The sequence below is a fragment of the Peromyscus californicus genome, unplaced genomic scaffold, assembly GCF_007827085.1.
Source record: "Peromyscus californicus insignis strain IS unplaced genomic scaffold, ASM782708v3 Scaffold_9__1_contigs__length_137607984, whole genome shotgun sequence".
NCBI lineage: Eukaryota > Metazoa > Chordata > Mammalia > Rodentia > Cricetidae > Peromyscus > Peromyscus californicus.
This window is the reverse complement of record NW_026294617.1, coordinates 112,222,620-112,241,253: the sequence shown is the minus strand read 5'-3', so window position 1 is coordinate 112,241,253 and position 18,634 is coordinate 112,222,620. Positions and strand designations below refer to the sequence as shown.

Sequence of the window (18,634 nt, the reverse complement as noted above, 5' to 3'; positions counted from 1 at the left end):
TTTTCAATAATTCCACTCATAGAGGTAAGAGTTTTCATTTTTCCATGCTAAGATCACTTTAAAAGTCTCTAACTCTCCTTTCATTCCCAAAACCTGAAATACAATTGTAAATGTTACTTATGTGTATATTTATAAGGTATCTCTAAATCAGGTTTAACTCAGTCAATAATTTATTCGTCATTTAAGATTTTGGAGAAACATAACTTTTGTGTAATAATTACTTCCCAGGAAGCGTTTGTATATTACGTTAAATGACACAGGAGCGAATACAGAACAAAGCCACCAACCTCAGAAGTAGAAATGTAGGGAAACAGTGAGCACATGCTTATCTACCAGGAGCCCTCAGGAGCCCTCACTTTCCCGGAATGTTTCTGAACAATTCTAAATTTAAAAGTGAGTTCTGAGGCTGGAGAGGGCACTCAGCGAGTAAAGTGTTTGCCGAGCAAGTGTGAGAATGAGAGTTCGGATCCCTAGCAGGTGAGTGCTGACACAATCTACCTGTAATTCCAATGCTCCGGACACAGATGGGATCCCAGAACAAGCTGGCTAGATACATCAGGTGAATCAGTGGACCCAAACCAGACCCTGCTGTAGGAAGCCAGTGAAATTCTCAGGGAATGTGTGTTGCTGATCTGGGCATGGCCATGTCAAGGACCAATGCCTCAGCCCCATGGAGTAGCAAAACCTCCCCCATGTGAAGCTCAAAGGGACAGCAAAGCCGTCTTCCCATCCAAGTGCAAATGTTGACAGTGTGTCTACTATAGCCTTTTCCCTGGATGTTCACAGCCCGAAGACTGCTCCCCACAGAGTCTGCTCCCACTCAGGTAAGCGAAACCTGTCTCCTTGTTCAGCTGTATGTAATAACCCTGACTCCTTGTTTATTTGTACTTAATAAGCCCTCTTCCATGTTCAGCTGGACACAATAAACATGCTGAGCACCCCAGGTACGGCAGCTTCTCCATCAGAGAGCCCGGCCCACCTGATTCCAGCTTTTCTCTGTGTGTGTGTTTTCACATCCACGCCTCCCCAGTTAGGTCAATCCCTAGTCAGGGCCCAGGAGCCAAGTCATGCAAAGAGTGAGGTACCAGCCTCAATATATAAAGTGGAGAGTGATAAAGGAAGACCCAACATCAACCTCTGGCCTCCACACACATGCATACTAGTGCATAAACACACACATGCACATACAGAAGCATGCAATGCCACAAAATGCTAAAAAGGATAAAAATAAAAATGAGTTCTTAAATCACATTATTCATTTTTAAATATTCCTTGGGGAATCAGTATCTGTTTTTGTTATAAATTTTTTAACTAGTTTTGTGTCATATTTTCAGTGGTAAATTTTTTAAAAGTAATATAAAGGAGAAAAGAAGTATCAAATTATGTGCGGCCTCTTCAGTTGGTTTGCTGTGTTCCAAACAGTTTAATAATTTTTCCCACATTGGTTCAGAATCTTACTTTTCCAGTAAAAACATACACTGCCTAAAGTATAACATGTTATATCTGTTTTCATTGTCCTGTATGAAAATGATATAAAATCCCTGTGAGAGCCCCTTCTAAAGTGCAGCTCCAAAAACTTAGCTCAGGTTGGGTGAGTGGTACAGGGTTGCAATCCCAGCACTGGAGTGGCTGAGGCAGGAGGATCATGAGTCCTGAGCGACACAGGCGGCCTTTGTTGAAACAAAGCAACACACACACACATACACACACACACACACACACACACACACACACACACACACACACACACCCAGACACACACACACTCAAGGTAACTGGGAACTGAGAATTGAGCCTAGGTTTTCAGGAAACAATACATAGAAAGCCATACATATATTGCAATTATGTTTTCATTTCTCAACAGTTTCCAAAACTGTCTTAAAATTTACTTTTATAGAAAGATTTCAACCCCTTCTTTCTTGTATTATTGCACAGTTAACATTCACCATGAAAGTGCATGCATGCACGTGTGCACATGCGTGTACACACACACACACATACACACACACACACACACACACACACACACACACACACACACACTCTCTTTCCTTCCCTCCTTTCCTAACTCCCCCCACCTCTCTCTCCCCCTCTGTGAACAAACAATTGTACCACTGATTATAAACATGTATACACTCATCAAATTTCTAACGCATTTTAGGTTACCTTCATAGACTAAAAGACAAAAATATCTCAACTGAAACAATATCCAAAACAGTCTGGATAAATCCTTCTCCCTCCCCCAAACTCTCAAAGTTTACAAAGAAATGGTTGAATTGCAAACCAAGATTCTTACTTGTAAAATGACAGGAGATGATTAGAAGCATAAAGTGATCACTGTTTTGTTCAATATTAGTCACACTGCTTTCGCTGTAATGACATCGACATTTACATAATGCTTCTCCGGTAACCAGACATTACGTCTATGTTCTCATTGGAGCCTACAGGGATTGTGTGAAATTATTCAGATCTAGAAAAAGTTCTCTAGTCCCTGCTCTTTTGACTCAAAAGTATACTAGCTCAAATGTGGTGGCCACAGACACCTTCGAAACCACAGTTTGAGATGGTGGAGTTTTTCACTCCCCCGCATGACTGTGTGGAGCAGAGTCACAACCACTGTCAGCTGTCCCACTTAGTAGTTTAAGAAAGAAGTACATTTCTTTTGTTTGTTTGTTTTGGTTTTTCGAGACAGGGTTTCTCTGTGTAGCTTTGCGCCTTTCCTGGAACTCGCTTTGTAGACCAGGCTGGCCTCGAACTCACAGAGATTCGCCTGCCTCTGCCTCCCGAGTGCTAGGATTAAAGGCGTGTGCCACCACCGCCCGGCAGAAGTACATTTCTTTTGTCCTTTTAACCATATGGTTTTGGAAACTCTCACTGTGACTTTCTTTTTTATTTTATTTTTTGAGTTCATCCCTGCCATATACACACCATTGGTTATCACTTTGCTCAGCCAGCCATGTGGAGGGCAAGCCAGTATCCGTCTCAGACTCTGCAGGTGACTGGATTCTCTTGCCAATTCCTGCGGCTTTTTTTCATCACTGTTGAGCAGATTGCTGTCTTCTGTTGGCTCATTCCCATCTTTGAGGTTCATGACTCTCTCCTCCTGTATTTAAATCAAACTTTTTAAATCTTTCAAACTGTATTTTCGTGCATCTTTTAGCTATTGGCTTATCACATTTCAAATCAAATTGCTATTATTAAAATCTAGGATAATAGCTTATAGAGAAACACACAACTTCATTACCAACAAGTCAGCTAGTGCGTAGAAAAAGAACCACTGGAGAATACTTAACAATGAGCCCCTAGTTTAGAATTTTAAATGACTGAGTCACATAGACATAAAGCTACATTGTACAATACTAGGCCCCAAAATTGCTATAATTAAGACATAATTTCTTGAGGGCCGCAAGAATATATCATAGAGATTCAGCTGTGTATTAAAGCTGAACTTTGACTGGCCAAGGGTCTGTCAAAAGGCAAAGCCATTTATTAAGAATATTTGGTGTTACCCAGCCTTTAATATTCCAGCTGTCTTCTACTATAAAACCTTGCGTGCCCAGACCAATTAATAAACAGTTCAGCTCCCCAGACCTGCTGAACCTACTAAGTTACTAACTGCCCTGCTGAGCTTAGGAGACAAACTGGCAGGAGACACCTAGCTTTGTTTCCTGTGCTAGTGAAGCTCAGACCATCCCCTCGCCTTGAAGAGGCCTAGTGGTTCTCCAGAGCACTTTGACTGAAAACAAAAGAGGTTTTTACCTATCAAGGTGAGAGGTAAAACAACATTCCTGAGGAGGCAGGGAACAAGGTGCCCAGGGAAAGAAAAGGCAGACATTTTCTGTAGACAAGAACAGAACAGCATGGCGAGAGAGAAGAGAGGATGGCAGAAGTTCCATAGAGGGCAAGCAGATCTGGAGTAGAGTTTTCTGAGTGCCAGGAGTAGAGAGCAGCAGAGATGGAGAAAGAGGATACAGAGGACTAAGATGAGGCTGAAAGCATAGTTTAGTCATCACCTGGGCTATGAGCTGGGGAGCTGGAAGGAACTGTAGTTATGGAGACAGGATTTCATCCCAGAGAAATAAAGTAGACAGATATAGAGCTTGGTATGTCTAGAGTTACTCCTGCCTTGAATGCCTGGTGGAACAATAGCTAAATTGTTGTAATTTTGTCTTAGAGGAATAAAGTTAAAAGTCATAAGAACATAGAGTACGTAGATTTTTTTTCCCTGATATCCCACGCCGGACATAGCAAAGCTCCCTTGGACCCTGGGGAATCAATAATAATTCAAGACCATAGCAGGTAAATATAGCAAAGTACTCAATATTCAAGAAGGGGGAGGGGGAGGGGGAGGGAGAGTGAAAGAGAGCAAGGATGGCAAGACCAAAAATCCTCCTAGGGCTTAGGCCAGGAACACACAGCATTTCACAGGCTATTTTGCCAACCTTGGGTGGGACCAGCTACCAATGACCTGAGCTGGGAAACTGGTAGACATTATCCACCCTGGTCTATATGATCATGAGGATTAAGCATGAGGAGAATTTTCCTTCCTTCCTTCCTTCCTTCCTCCCTCCCCCCTCCCTTCCTCCCCCCCCTCCCCCTCTCCAGGGTCTCACTAGGTAACTCAGGTTGGCTGCATACTCATAGTATTTCTACATCACTCTCTGAGTGCTGGCATTTTGGGAATGTGTCACCTAAATTGTTAGCTGACTGGTAAAGAGTGAGGAGAAACAATTCTCTCAGCTTGGAAACACATAGTAGTATGCTTAGGGAAACAGCTGGGATTTCCTGCCTTTGACTGGAGATCTTACCCGTGGTCCTTGATGCACAGAAGCTGTGTGACTGGTCCCTGTGGATGGCTTTGATTCCTGACATCCAACTGTCTTATCTTCATCCTCCATGTCTTATAATTTCAAAGATGATGATTCAGGGATGTGGAACAAGATCTGAATTGAAGGAAACACAGACTAGACCCAGCAGTAACTGAAGACCTTTGGAAGTAGATGAGTAAATCCACTTCTTTCTTTCCTTGGAACCAGGAGGGTGGGCCCACGCTACGTCAGACTGCTCTCCCCTTCCCATCACTGACCCTTTTTTTGAGCCCAACATATTTACCTTCATTCTTATCAAGTTTTGGGCTACTCTTAAAATAAACCCTTGTTGGCCTATCACATCTTAATTCCTTTCCCACCATCCCTTGCAGGTTATGCTTTGAAACACACAGAGCAATATCACTTCTAGATTGTACTAGCTAATGGGCTGACTCCACAGGCAGGAATGGTCAGGTAACTTTCCAGTGTTTACACCAGGAATGAGTCACCTGTGGAACCCTATCCCGATCTCCTTATTTCCTGAGAGCTACTTATTTCTGCCTCGTCTGTGTTTCTGTATTGTTACGATTGTTGCAGTAAGATTTCCCCAGGTGAAACTTTGAGTCCATTTAGAACTGAGTCTGTGCAACTTTAAAGCTCGAGAGAAAAGAAAATTATATAGTTTGCCTTAACCATAATAATTTTCCTGGATATATTCTGAAATTTGAGGGGATAACTTAATTTTTCTTGCCGCAATTTGAGATCATTTTCTGTTTTTGTGGTTTTCAGAGCAGGCAAGGAAGCGCTTAGGGATCTTTTACAGCAGTTTTCAAATACTTCTAAGACAGAAATGTGGCCTCAAAAGAAACAAAATCCTTAAATCCAACAAATGGGACAGGTGACCATGGGCCTGCCACATCCTTGTCCTTCTACAGGCAAGTGATGCAGAGTTTGAAAAGTCTCTATAAATATACTTTTCCATAATGTCAGGAATTTGTTAAACAAGCCTTCCATTCTGCAGCTTAATTTTTAAAACCAATCTCAATGCTGAAATTACTTCCTGCTACAAAGTTGCAAATGTCAAGTGAAGCATGTTTCCTTCTATGAGTTCAATACTGTTGAGAGATTTCTGCATGGGCAAAGACTGGTTGCTTCCTTTACTTTGAAGAGTTTGTTTTAAATTGTGTGTGAAAGGACTCTGGCCAGTGTGGTGAGTCTGCCTCTGGTAGGCCCTGCCCTTCTCCCCCATTCCCTCTGCCTTGCAAAAACCCATTAGATCACATCCATCCCTAAAGATAGACACTAAAGTCTATTCCCTTATTTGGCCACTCCCTCCTCCTAAGGCTGACTACCAAGGTCCAGCTATGGAAGCATTGAAGTCCGGCAATCAGAAGCCCCCTTTAGCTCACCTAATTAACCTGTCCAATCAAAATTAAACACCTCATCCTAACACAGGGTTTCTCGTTTTACCTATATAAACACCATTTGCCTATGTGCCGCATCTGTCTCCTCTAACCAGAGGCAGTCAGTCCTTTGTCCCTCTCAGAAAAACATCCCTTCTCCCTATCCCTTGTTCCCTTCCCTTCTCTCTCATCCTCTATCTCCTCTACCACTGTGGGGAGCCCCAAAACAGCTTGACCACACAGCTGCCATGACAGGCTCAGAGGCCCAGACACACCTTCTGGCAGGCAACACCTGGACCCAGGAAAAGCCATAAGCTGACCCCACCCAGTGGGGCCTGCATCTAAGAGGAAATGCCTGACATTCCAAATATTCCCTATACCCCTCGACAAATGTCAACCAATCAGGGTCCTGAGCCCTGGAAATCCCCTCACCCCAACCTCTGCTATGATATAAACTCCACCCTGCCTGGGCTCAGGACTCTCTGCACTCACCGCTGTGAGGGACAGACAGAGACCAAGCTCAGAGCTTGAAAATAAAGGCTCTTTGCTTTTACATTTGGGATTCGGTCTCTGTGGTGGTCTTTTGGGGGTCCCTGTGATCTGGGCATAACACCACCATGTCCTAGCCCCTTCTAACACAGCCCTTTCTTCTGTGCTTAAAAATTGCACCTGCAATGTCATTTGCTGCTGTTTTCTGCCTGAGTCAGAAGGCAGCCACTTAACTTTTCTTCCCCACTTAATAAAGGATCTCTGTGTGAAAACAGGTGTTTGGGTGTGGTTTGTGCCTAATCTGGGTCTGGGAAGGAGCCCCTGATGTGCGGGAGTCCCCTTCAGTGTGTATGAGTACTTGTTAGTGCACATGGGTGCAGGCGCCCAGGGAGGTCAGAAGAGGACACTGGATCCCACAGAGTTGGAGTTACAGAGAGTTGTGAGCCCCCTGCTGGGGGTGCTGGGAACCTGTCTTAGTTACAGTTCTATTGCCGTGGTGAAGCACCAGGACCAGGACAACTTACAGAGGAAAACACTGGAGGCTTGCTTACAGTTTCAGAAGGTGAGTCCATGATGGGGATGAGGAGACGGCAGCAGGCAGGCAAACAGGCGTGGTGCTGGAGCAGTAGATGGGAGTGTACAGCAGACCCACAAGTTTCAGACAGAGGTGGGGCTAGTCCTGGCATGCACGTTTGAAACCTCAAAGCCCTTCTTCAGTAATACCTCTTCTCTAATAAGGCCATACCTCCTAATCCTTCCCAAGTAGTTCCACTAACTGGGGGCCAAGCATTCAAACATATGAGCCTATAGCGACCATTCTCCTTCAAACTCCCACAGAACCCACTCAGGTTCTCAGGAAGAACACTACACACTCTTAATGCTGAATCATCTCTCCAGCCCCAAGACTGGCTACCTTCTTATTTGTTGCATTAGTTAGTGATAGGAACGTAAGTGAAACCATTTTTTGTGTAACTTGGAAAATGCGTTGAAAACACGTCATGTTGTTATGAAATAACAATTTGGTTGACAAAATGAATATAAACAAACATGTTTTGACTTAAAGAACATTATTGTTGTGAAAGAAGAAAAATATTTACAAACCTAACATGTTTTGCCTGTGAACAAAACAGAAAAATATTTATGTCAAAATGTGCAAAATACCCCAAAATTAAAGACCTGGTGAGCTGGTGACCCATGCACTGAAATACATAAAGAGTTTAAGAAGCGAAACTAGACAGTGGCCCCTAGGGACCGCACCGCCATGCTCTAGGGATGCTGCATCTCAAGCCTCTGTGCTGATCCCAACAGGTAAAAGGACTTTGAGACTGGCCTTCATGTGAGTCTTGCTTCCCATACAGGTCCACCTGTCAGTGCTAGGCACTGGCCAATGCTCTCAAGGACCTCTGGGACTTCCAACAATGCCACACCCTGGCCTGCCACAGCTGAAGGACTTCAGGGCACATGTGGGTCGAGCCTGCAAGCTCTGGAAGCATTCTAAGCAGAGACAATTCACCAGTGGAAACCTGAAGCAGTTTTCTGTCTGTGTAGGGTAAAAGGGCCAGCCAAAGAAACCCACCCTGGCCCTGAAACCAGAACCAAAGAAACACACCCTAACCCTCAGACCAGAGCCAAAGAACACACCCTAACCCTGAAACCAGAGCCAAAGAAACACACTTTGGCCCTGGAACCAGAGCCAGTGAAAGAAATCCACCCTGGCCCTGAAACTACAGCCAAATCTGCCCCTGACCAACCTAGCATGAAACCAACCAATCCCTGAACAGGAAAGCCAACAATCCCTGAGCTTGTCCAAGCTCAAGAGGATCAAAACCTGACCCATTCCCTCCCTGAAAATCTTCTCCCTGGACAAACTCCACCCCTAAGAATCCCTATATGAGCCCTGTGCCTGTTCGGTTATCAGCTGTCCTCCACCCTGGCAGAGGCAGCCACTCTCCTGGACTCCTCCTCCCCAAATACATCTCTTTCTTAAAAGAGTTTTGGGTGAAGATCTTTTGCCCTCGAGGATCAGACTCTCTGATGGGAAGCTCCCTTGGGGGTGGGGGTGGAACGATGCTCAGCTGGACTGACTCTCATATTTATCTCATAATTTAACTTCCTCTTAATAATGCCACAATTCTATGACGCAGTCAAGAGGTTAATCAACTCATTAGGTTAGACCCCTGTTTTCTACTCTCCTAGATAATTCTCAGTCGAATGGTTGACAGTCAATATTAATGATTACTTTTTTTTCCCCATGATATGGATAGGCCAATGTTTTTTTTTTGTTTTTTTGTTTTTTTGTTTTTCAAGACAGGGTTTCTCTGTGTAGTTTTGCGCCTTTCCTGCAACTCACTTTGTAGACCAGGCTGGCGTCGAACTCACAGAGATCCGCCTGCCTCTGCCTCCCGAGTGCTGGGATTAAAGGCATGCGCCACCACCGCCTGGCAAGGCCAATGTTTTTAACGGGGGAATCTTATTGGGAATTTACATACATTGCTTGATACCATTTGTAATATATCTATTTCTCTTAAGCTCACATTAGAACTTAAACCAAAGAGATATCAGTAAGTGGTGTAGATTCCTAGGAAGAGATTAAGTTACTTTTACGAAGTAATCCACTCTCTTGAATGGAATGCTGCTCATTAAAAGAGGTTGAATGGCTGGCATGGTGGCACAACCTTTTTTCTTTGTCTGTGTGTCTGTTTGTGTGTGTTTGTTTTGAGACAGGGTTTCTCTGTATAGACATGGCTGTCCTAGAACTCACTCTGTAGTCCAAACTGGCCTCAAACTCAGAGTTTTGCCTGCCTGGGGTGTGCCACCACACCCTACTTGAACACATCTTTAATCCCAGCAGGAGGCAGAGGCCAGCAGATCTCTGTGAGGTCAATACCTGTCTGGTCTACATAGAGAGTTCCAGGACAGCCAGGGGTATATAAACCTGTCGTGTGTGTGTGTGTGTGTGTGTGTGTGTGTGTGTGTGTGTGTGTGTGTGTGTAGAAAAGGAGGCTGAAAGAACAGCTCTTCCCATTCTGCAATGTCAAGTGATATTGTTCCTCCATCCCTCCACATGAGGATGAGGATGCAGCAAGAAGGTACTGGCTGGTAAACCAACAGCAAGCTCTTATCAGACACCAAATCTCTAAGTTCCACACCTTGGAACTTCCTGCCTCTAAAACTATGAGAAAAAAGTATCTACTATTACACTAATAATTAACCAGCTTGTAGTATTTTGTTAGAGCAGCATGAGTGGACTGACTGTTGGGATACTCTCTGTGTTGTATACATTTAAGAGTTCATTACCCTACACAATGGAGTACTACTCAGCAGAGAAAAACAATGACATCATGAAATTTGCAGGCAAATGGATGGAACTAGAAAATATCATCCTGAGTGAGGTAACCCAGACTCAGAAGGACAAACATGGTATGTATTCACTCTTAAGTGGATACTAGATGTAAAGCAAAGGATAATCAGACAACAACCCACAACTCTAGAGAAGCTAGCTAACAAGGAAGACCCAAAGAGGGGCACATGGATCACCCTGGGAAGGGGAAATAAATGAGATCTCCATGAGTAAACTGGGGGTGAGGGGTGGGCAATGGAGGGTAGGGAATAGGGGATGAGAAAATAAGGGAATGGGATGGTTGAGCTAGAACAGGGATGGAGTGAGAAAACAATGAAAGAGATACCATGATAGAGGGAGACATCATGGGGATAGAGAGAAACCTAGTGCTAGGGAAGTTGCCAGGAATCCCCAAGGATGGTCCCAGCCTGGGCTACTAGAAATAGTGGAGAGAGTGCCTGAAATGAACTGGCTTGCTCCAGAGATCAGACCGATGAATACCTTAACTGTCATCACAGAGCTTCTCTCCAATGACTGATGGAAGCAGATGCAGAGATCCACAGCCAAACACCAGGCAGAGCTCCAGGAGTCCAGTCAAAGAGAGAGAAGAGGGATTCTATGAGCAAGTTCATCAGGATCATGAGGGGGAAACCTGCAGAGATGACCAAACCAATCTAGAGGGAACTCATGAAAGTTGGATCAATGACTGAGGAGCCTACATGGGACTCGACTAGTCCCTTTACATGGCCAGACAGTTGTGTAGCTTGATCCAAGAGAACTTACTCAGGGTCCGAGAATCTGAGCTTGCTTTACCCAGCAGGGCTGCATAAGGGGATGATTTGACCACAGGCGTGGTTGCCAGGTGTTTGGAAGGGTCTGCACTTGGCTGTGCAGTGTGCTTTGATCTTGCAAGGGGGAGGTCTTTTGCCCCGCCCCTTGGCATTGTTATAAAAAGCCCTTTTGAATAAATGGAAAGGGCCGTCGGGCATTGGCCCAGGTCCTCCCGAAGCTATCCTGTGTTTCTTTCTCCTCTTCGCTATCTTTGTAGTATTTTCTTATCCCTCTCTCCTCCTCATAGGAACCCTGGAAAAGGTGGGAGCTGGCCTCCCACATTATAGCTCTGGGTTCTCAATCTAAGGTTCCATATTAAAAGGTCCCCTACTCAGCAGTGAAGAGTTCTGACCAGGACATAGAGGAGGTTAGAACTTTTCTTGAGAATTCCTGAAATGGCTAAGAATGTTTCCCTTTGTGAGAATGACCTTCTCTGAGGGTTCTAGTGTGTCGACCACATGAGGTCAAGTTAAGAAAGGAAAGCGTTGGTTACAATGTTTGGTTCCTTAAACCCAGTGACTGATGACTTCAGGATGAAAAACACTGGAGACATAAATGTAAGAAAATGATACCAAAAGAAGGAGGGATCCAATTCTTGTTTCTCTCTATTCTATCTTCCTTCCAAGGGCAAAAAGTTTAATTGCAAATTTAACATCTTATTTTAGATTTGGGGTTGCTTATGAGTTATAGATATGGCTTACTGCATATCTAAAAGCCACTTGTTCAGATAGAACAGTGGATTGTTCGCTTGGCTCTAGGGATAAAGTCAGGACTGGTCTAAATCAGTCTCAATAACATTACTCTTTTTCAGATTTTGGTCTAGGGCTATGAAGGATTCATGCCAATGGATTAATGTATTTTTTCTTAGTAAAAAGAAAGAAAAGGAGAAAATTTAACTTTTTGTCTTTAAGTGCCCATTTGTGTTGAGGGAAAGCTTTGACTGATCATGTGTTTTGGAACCTTAACAGCCAGCCTTCACTCATGGAGGAAAAGTCAAACTTGGCTAATCATAGACAGCAATCTAGAGCCCTGAGATCACTGGCCTACTGAATAAACCCTAGACCACTACCCCTTATACATCATGCTCTGAGAGAAAGGGAATTCGGTTATTTTAAAGGGAGTTTTGACAGAAAAATAAATCATTACTACAAAATGCCTAAAACATTCTGGCAACTACAATAGGTGAATTTGCTTTGGAACCTGCTCTCAGAACTTCTTATGAGAAGCGGTATTGAAACACTGCCTCGCTTCCTGATCATCATGAGATGCTGGACTCAAACCCTGAACGATGATTTCATTTAGAAGTCATAGAACAGACCATTCCAGACAAAGAAATTGTAGGAGAAAGGATTATTTGTGACGTGAAGGTTCATGATGGGAATTCTATGTGCTATATGACCTAGGATATAGCAGGTACACAAATGTGAGCAGTTTGAGGAAATGGCCTCTAGACCTAACTTCGTAACTTCACTTCCCATATAACATACAAACAAAAATGAATAAATAAAAACAAACACACACCCCCAAACAACAGGAGTTTAGGTTTAGATGGTTTTAGGATCCATACACATAACAGAAATCACTCTTGGTATTCTTTGTTGTTATTTTTTTGGTTTGATTTTTTGAGACAGGGTTTCTCTGTGTAGCCCTGGCTGTCCTGGAACTCACTCTGTAGACCAGGCTGGCTTCGAACTCAGAGATCTGCTTGCCTATACCTCCCATGTGCTGGGATAAAAAGTGTGAGCCACCTCTGCCCAGCTCACTCTAGGTATTTTAAGCAGAAAGATATGCTACATGGAGAATAATCCTGAGAGTTTTGAAGTGTTAGAAAAGCAAGATCTAGGCTGGACCCTCAAGGACAAATCCCAGAGTACTAGCAATTGACCATTAAGAAATGTTCTATTGGATTGGAGAGATGGCTCAGAGTTTAAGAGTATCTACTGTTCTTCCAGAGGTCCTGAGTTCAATTCCCAGCAACCACATGGTGGCTCACAACCATCTGTAATGGGATCTGGTGCCCTCTTCTGGCCTGCAGGTGTACATGCAGACAGAATACTCTATACATAATAAATAAATAAATGTTCTATTTTTGCCACAGGCGAGAGTTTGCCCAGGGTGTGTGATAGTCAAGAGCATCATGGTAGCTGCCACTAGAGAAGCTGAGATCCGGATGCAATCTGCTTAGAACAAGAATGTATCTGTGGTGGTCTGAGCATGAACGAACTCCATAGGTTCATGTATTTGCATACTCAAACACTAGTTGGTAGAAGTGTGAAAGATGGATTAGGAGGTTTGGTCTTGTTGGAGGAAGTGTGTCACTAAGAGCTGGCTTTGAGGTTTCAAAAGCCCACAAAATTCCCAATGTATATTTCAAGAGGAGAGTTCTCCGCTGCTGCTCCGGCGCCTGCTCGCTTGCCTGCTGCCATGATGACTACTGATTTTAACCCTCTGACACTGTGAGCGGCCCCCAGACGCCTTTCCTCTATAAGTTTCCTTGGTCACGGTGTCTTCTCACAGCAATAGAAAAGTAACTAAGACAATTCAATCACCTCCCTCAACTAACTTTTAAAACAGGGTCTCACTGTGTAGCCTAGACTGGCCTCCAACTTTGATTCTGCTGCCTCAGGCTCCTGAAGTCTGGAATTACAGACCTGCCCTACTGTGACTCCCCCGTCCCCTCCAATCACCTCCAACAGCCTCAAGGTTGAGGATTTAACACAGTATGACTGAGTCTGAAAGTCTCCGGGCACAGGAGCCCCAGCACCAGCAGTTCTGAAGGCTGCCATCACCAGGGCCTTCCTTGAGGACAGAAAACATTGAAAAAAAAAAAGGAAGATGGCTTTGGCCTTGCCCCACCTTAGGCACATTATCTGCTTGCTAGACTCTAGATCGACAACCAAACTCAAAGGGAAGGAAGTCTGTGGAATGTTTTTAGTTTTCCACGGTGTGCTAGACAAGAATACATGCCAGAAGCAGATGAGTGTCAACTTCCACATTCACATGTAAACCTGGGATACTATCACTAACACCTCTGGCTTAGTCTTTTTTTTTCTGAGACATGGTCTCACTATATAGCTCTGACTGTCCCAAAACTCACTATATAGACCAGGTTGGCCTTGAACTCACAGATATCCACCTACCTCTGCCTCCTGAGTGCTGGGATTAATAGGCATGTGCCACTACACCCAGCTCATCTGGCTCATTCTTAAGGCCTTATGTGAGTACTCCAAAAGCACAGAGAATATAGTTGATGGGGTGGTAACCCTAGAGACTTGTTATGCCAGAAAATAGATAGCATGCCTTAGTCACTGGGCTGGTTAGTTTTTTGTCACCTTGACACAAACTAGAATCATCTGGGAAGGGGGGCATCTCAATTGAGAAAATGCCTCCATCAGATTGGCCTGTAGTCAAGTGTGTGGGACATTTTCTTAACTAATGATAGGTGGGGGAGGGCCCAGCCCACTGTGGGCAATGCCATCCCTGAGCTGGTGGTCCTGAGGCCTATGAAAAGGCACACCGAGGAAGCTATAGGGGGAGCAAACCAATAAGCAGTGTTTGTCCATGGCCTCTAGCTCAGTTCCTGCCTTGAGTTTCTACCCTAAATTCCCTTCATGATGGACTGTGAGATGAAATTAACCCTTTCCTCCCCAGGTAGCTTGTACTGGTGTTCATCACAGCAATAGAAGACTGATACTTGGCCCACACCCCTAGCGCATCGTGTATGGTGAGGGCCTAACTTCCTGTTTAGGTATACTCTGATCCCAGAGTTGCATTTTGAACTCCTGTAGGTGGAAACAGTATGTCATTCACAATCGCAGAGAAGACCTGCAGCTGTCTGCGGAACTGAAACTCTTCATTCGAGGACTTGGAAGGAAGAAGGTAAGCCAGCATCCGTGGAGAAGCCTGAGCAGGAGCACCTACTGCTAAGGGGGTGGGGGTGGGGGTGGGGATTGAGAGGTAGGGGCAAACAGAAGACCTGTGTCAGACACCTTCTCCATTCCGTCTGGTGGTGGTGGTTTCCTGCTGGGAGGCTAAAGCTTTTTGCCATTAATGTTTTGGTGAAATAAGTCTAACCCGAGTCTAGAGCAAGAATGAGACAAGAAGCTGATACCCGGCAAGTAAGAGAGCCACACAGCTCAAGTGCTTTGAGCAGGCATAATGCGGTCCAGTGTCCAGACCCGATGATCCTCAGCACGCTGAAGTGCTACCCAGTCCCAAAATAAAAACAAGGAAAGCCCCGCTCAAATTGCCTAACAACAGTAACACAAAGACCCCAAACACGCACGCGCACACGCGCGCACGCGCGCGCACAGACACACATACAGACACCCCACCCACACACTATGGTGTGCTACTCACATCACTGCCGGCAGTCTCCGACACAGGCCACCCGGCTGACTTAGGCCACCGGGCTACTGGGAACCCAGCCTTGTCTGCTAGGCGGCGGGGCGGCGCCGCGCCTGGGGGCCTGCGGATAACCGGGAGGTCCGGGGGCGCGGCGCAGGGCGGGGCGCACTCTCCGGATTCAGGGCTCCGGGGGCTCAGCTGGAGGAAGACCCCGACCGGCGCGCCCCGCTTCCCCGCAGCCTCACAAGGCTCACTGTTCCCCAATCTCCTAAACTCTGTGATCCCACGCCACCTCCAGGACTCTCAGTGTCTTCCCAGGGATTGTGGAGAGGCAGGGTTCTTCTGTCAGGTGACAAGTGGTGGGGTGAAACCGTGGAGTAGAGTTTATCACTGTGGGCCTGTTGCTGTGCTGTTTTACACAGGAACCCTCCCGCCTGCCGTTTGTTTTTTTAGTTCTGACTTCCAGTTTGGTGTCTTCCTTTCCTACTTCTTTTCTTTTAAAGCAGAGTTGAAGTTCGTTATGCTATTTTAACGTGGATGCTAAACACTAGGGTTAAGGAAGTGAAACGCTCCCAGTCAGAAAGACACACCCAAATATGGGAGGGTGGGCTTCTCAGGACAGTCGCTCCCATCCCTTACCTGGTTTCACTCCTTGAGCAAGTGCTAAATTCAGTCTTGGGTTTCAGGGATGCAGGTGTATCACATAAATTTCTACGCCGGACAGAAATCATGGGTGGTTCTTCTGGCCCGTCCTCGGAATGAACCTAGGCTCCATCCAGTGCCCTTTCTCGGAGGCAACGAAATGATTCTTTTCCTAATATGAACTCATTTTCTAAAACTTGCAAAAATTTCCATTCTCATCAGCTTCCTCTTCCTGCAGGACTAAGAAGTATTCCCCCCTCATTGGTCATATGATGTTCATTTGATGTCTCTTTATTTGATTGGCATGAATGGAAAACATTGAACTTTTTGGCTAGATTCATTCCTGGTTTCATTGCTTATAATGTCTAAGCTCTGACAGAAGGAACTGAACATCTCTTGCTGGAATTTATCTTGTAGAAGTCACCATGTTTAAATGAATTTATCTGTTTTTAACTATACGTGAACCTGCTCACAACACACAGTATTTCATTATTCTCCATTCCGGTGTTCATTCATTTACTAGATAAGGATTTCAAGCATTTTGATTGTGATACACAAAAGGAAAGATGAGGCATTTAGCCCAAATCCCTATGGTGATATTTTATTTGTGCTGAAATGTGATTTTATTTGTATGTTAATAAATAAAGTTGCCTGGGGATCAGAGCTAAATACAAGCCATTTAGCAGGAGTCTGGCAGTGGTAGCACACACCCTTAATCCAATCACATGGCAGGCAGAGTCTCTGTGTGTTCAAGGACACAGCCAAGTGGTGACCCTAACCTTTAATCCCAGTATGAACCATAGAGACCTGGAGGTCTGTATAGACAGGCAGTGACAAGGAAATCATGTGGTTGGGTTTAGAGCCAATGAGAAGGTAGAACAGAAAGGCAATAAAAAGACGGGTCACACAGAAGACAGTCTCTCTGAGGGTAAGGACGGCAGTGACTGGTAAGCTAAAGGCTTCGCTAGTGCTCTGACCTCTTGGGCTTTTAACTCTGTATTTAGCTTTGTGTTTCTTATTTAATAAGACCATTTAGGATTTCATCTACAAATCCCTAATTTCATAAACTAAAAGCCTAGCCAGGCCTGGTGGCACAATCTATATTCCTAGCAGTCCTGGGGCAGGAGAGTGGTGGTAACAAAGCCAGTGTGAGCTACAAAGTGAGAAGCTGCCTGAATAAACAAAGCTCACGCACCAGTCCCCCACCTGCCTGTAGACTACCTGACCAGAACCCTAACTAACCTTATCAGTGGAGCTGTTGGCCCTGCTACTCAAGCACCCTTTGTTGTGAATTTCAATCCACATTCATCAACTGCACCATCTTCATACACAGAATGTTATCCTTGCATTGTGGACCCCACAACTATCCTGGCTAATTAAGTCTCTCTGAGAAAAGGCAAGGAGCCAAGTGCTGGCTTCCCATCATCTAGTCTTCTAAGGTGACAAGAAATAGCTCACACACACAACCTCAAAGCTGGAAAGAGTCACTTGTAAACAATGCTATAGAGTTATCATTCATAAATTCACCAACACTTCTAGAATAATTTATTTTCTTTAATTTCACTTGTCTCCTGCTAGTGACTGAGTTATATTTATGCAGAGCCTATTTTCAGAGTCATGTGCTTTTAACTTGTTATCCTGGAAACCATTGAAAAACATCACTGAATTTAATCTACAAAAATCCTCCTAAATTGACTGTATTGCACGTTAATTATATATTCTTAGTCCCATATTGAATATAATTGCTGATTTTAATAAGTAATGTCTAGACTAAGGAAATAGAGCTTAATATGCAGTAAACACTTGGTCGTTTTTTCTTTTCCATAACAAGGCAAAGAATGTAATTGTGAATCAGAATTCCTCTACTGTGTCATTAAAGCAAGCTCCTTCTCACCTGTGGTGTGTATTTATGGTTGTGTAAAAATCTCGTGTTAGTATCAACAAACAGAACAATGCAGAACTTTACAAACACATTTCAGTTTTGAAAACTAAAGTGAAACTGGAAATGAATGTGAATATTTTTCCTTTAAAAACTTTTTTCTTTGTATTCATATTTTAATTTTACTTGTTATAAACTAAGGTGTCCTCCCCAAATTCCTGTGTTAGATCTGAACCCCCAGTGTGATACTGGTCAAAGGTAGGGCTTTGGGAAGTAATTAGGTAACGAAAGGTCCTCTCCAGTTAGGGAAGAATGCCTTACAAAAGTGCTGTACAGGCCTGGGTTCTTTTCCTCTGCTTTTCTCAAGTGAAGACACACAATGTGCCCCTCTGAATACCTGGAGTCGGAGATGTTAGGAATCTCCAGCTCCGGCCTCATTTTAACCCCCGACCCCCCAAGATGGGGCCCCACTCCTTCCATTCCAAGCCCCGCCCTCAGAAAAACCCATCAAACGGAGCCTCCTCCTTCAGAGCTCCTCAAGACCTCCCTACAGGGTATTTAAGGTCGGGTCTATAGGCCTTCCTCCATGCAGTTCTCCTCGCCACCCCCAGACCACCCAGGAATGCTTTGCTCATTAAGTCTGGACTTTTAATTCGGTTTGATTTGGCTTTACTGCATTGGTGGAGATACCCACTCCTGGAGATTTTTCAAAACACTGCTCAGGATCCTCACTAGATAGAATATCTCTCAGCAGCTTGCTCCATTGTAGGCGTGAGAGGCCGACGTCCAGTTTTTAAAGCTATATTTGTAATAGTTATATGTTATGCCAGCAAGATCTCACAAATCTTTGCTTATTTTAAAAACTATTCTTTTGAATTATTTATATACTTTATTT

General features: G+C 44.4%; 1 protein-coding gene across 12 annotated transcripts in view; it reads right to left on the bottom strand.

Annotated features, from left to right (window-relative positions):
* LOC128105175 (sodium/hydrogen exchanger 9B2) overlaps positions 1-18,634 on the bottom strand; it is a 57,506-nt gene that overhangs the window by 38,751 nt on the left and 121 nt on the right. For 6 of the 12 annotated variants that reach the window (XR_008216280.1, XR_008216281.1, XR_008216279.1 and 3 more), the window contains exons 1-3: positions 15,231-15,777; positions 4,809-4,943; positions 2,929-3,103 (exon numbers count right to left, since the gene is read on the bottom strand). Coding sequence is in view for 8 of the 12 variants with exons in the window: in XM_052730119.1 (XP_052586079.1) it covers positions 2,929-3,103; positions 4,809-4,898 (265 nt within the window). In the remaining 4 variants the exon portion in view is untranslated. Of the gene's footprint in view, positions 1-2,928; positions 3,104-4,808; positions 4,944-15,230; positions 15,787-15,857; positions 16,496-18,634 lie in introns of those variants that run through there. The other 6 variants (XM_052730111.1, XM_052730117.1, XM_052730113.1 and 3 more) reach the window with 5 other exon arrangements.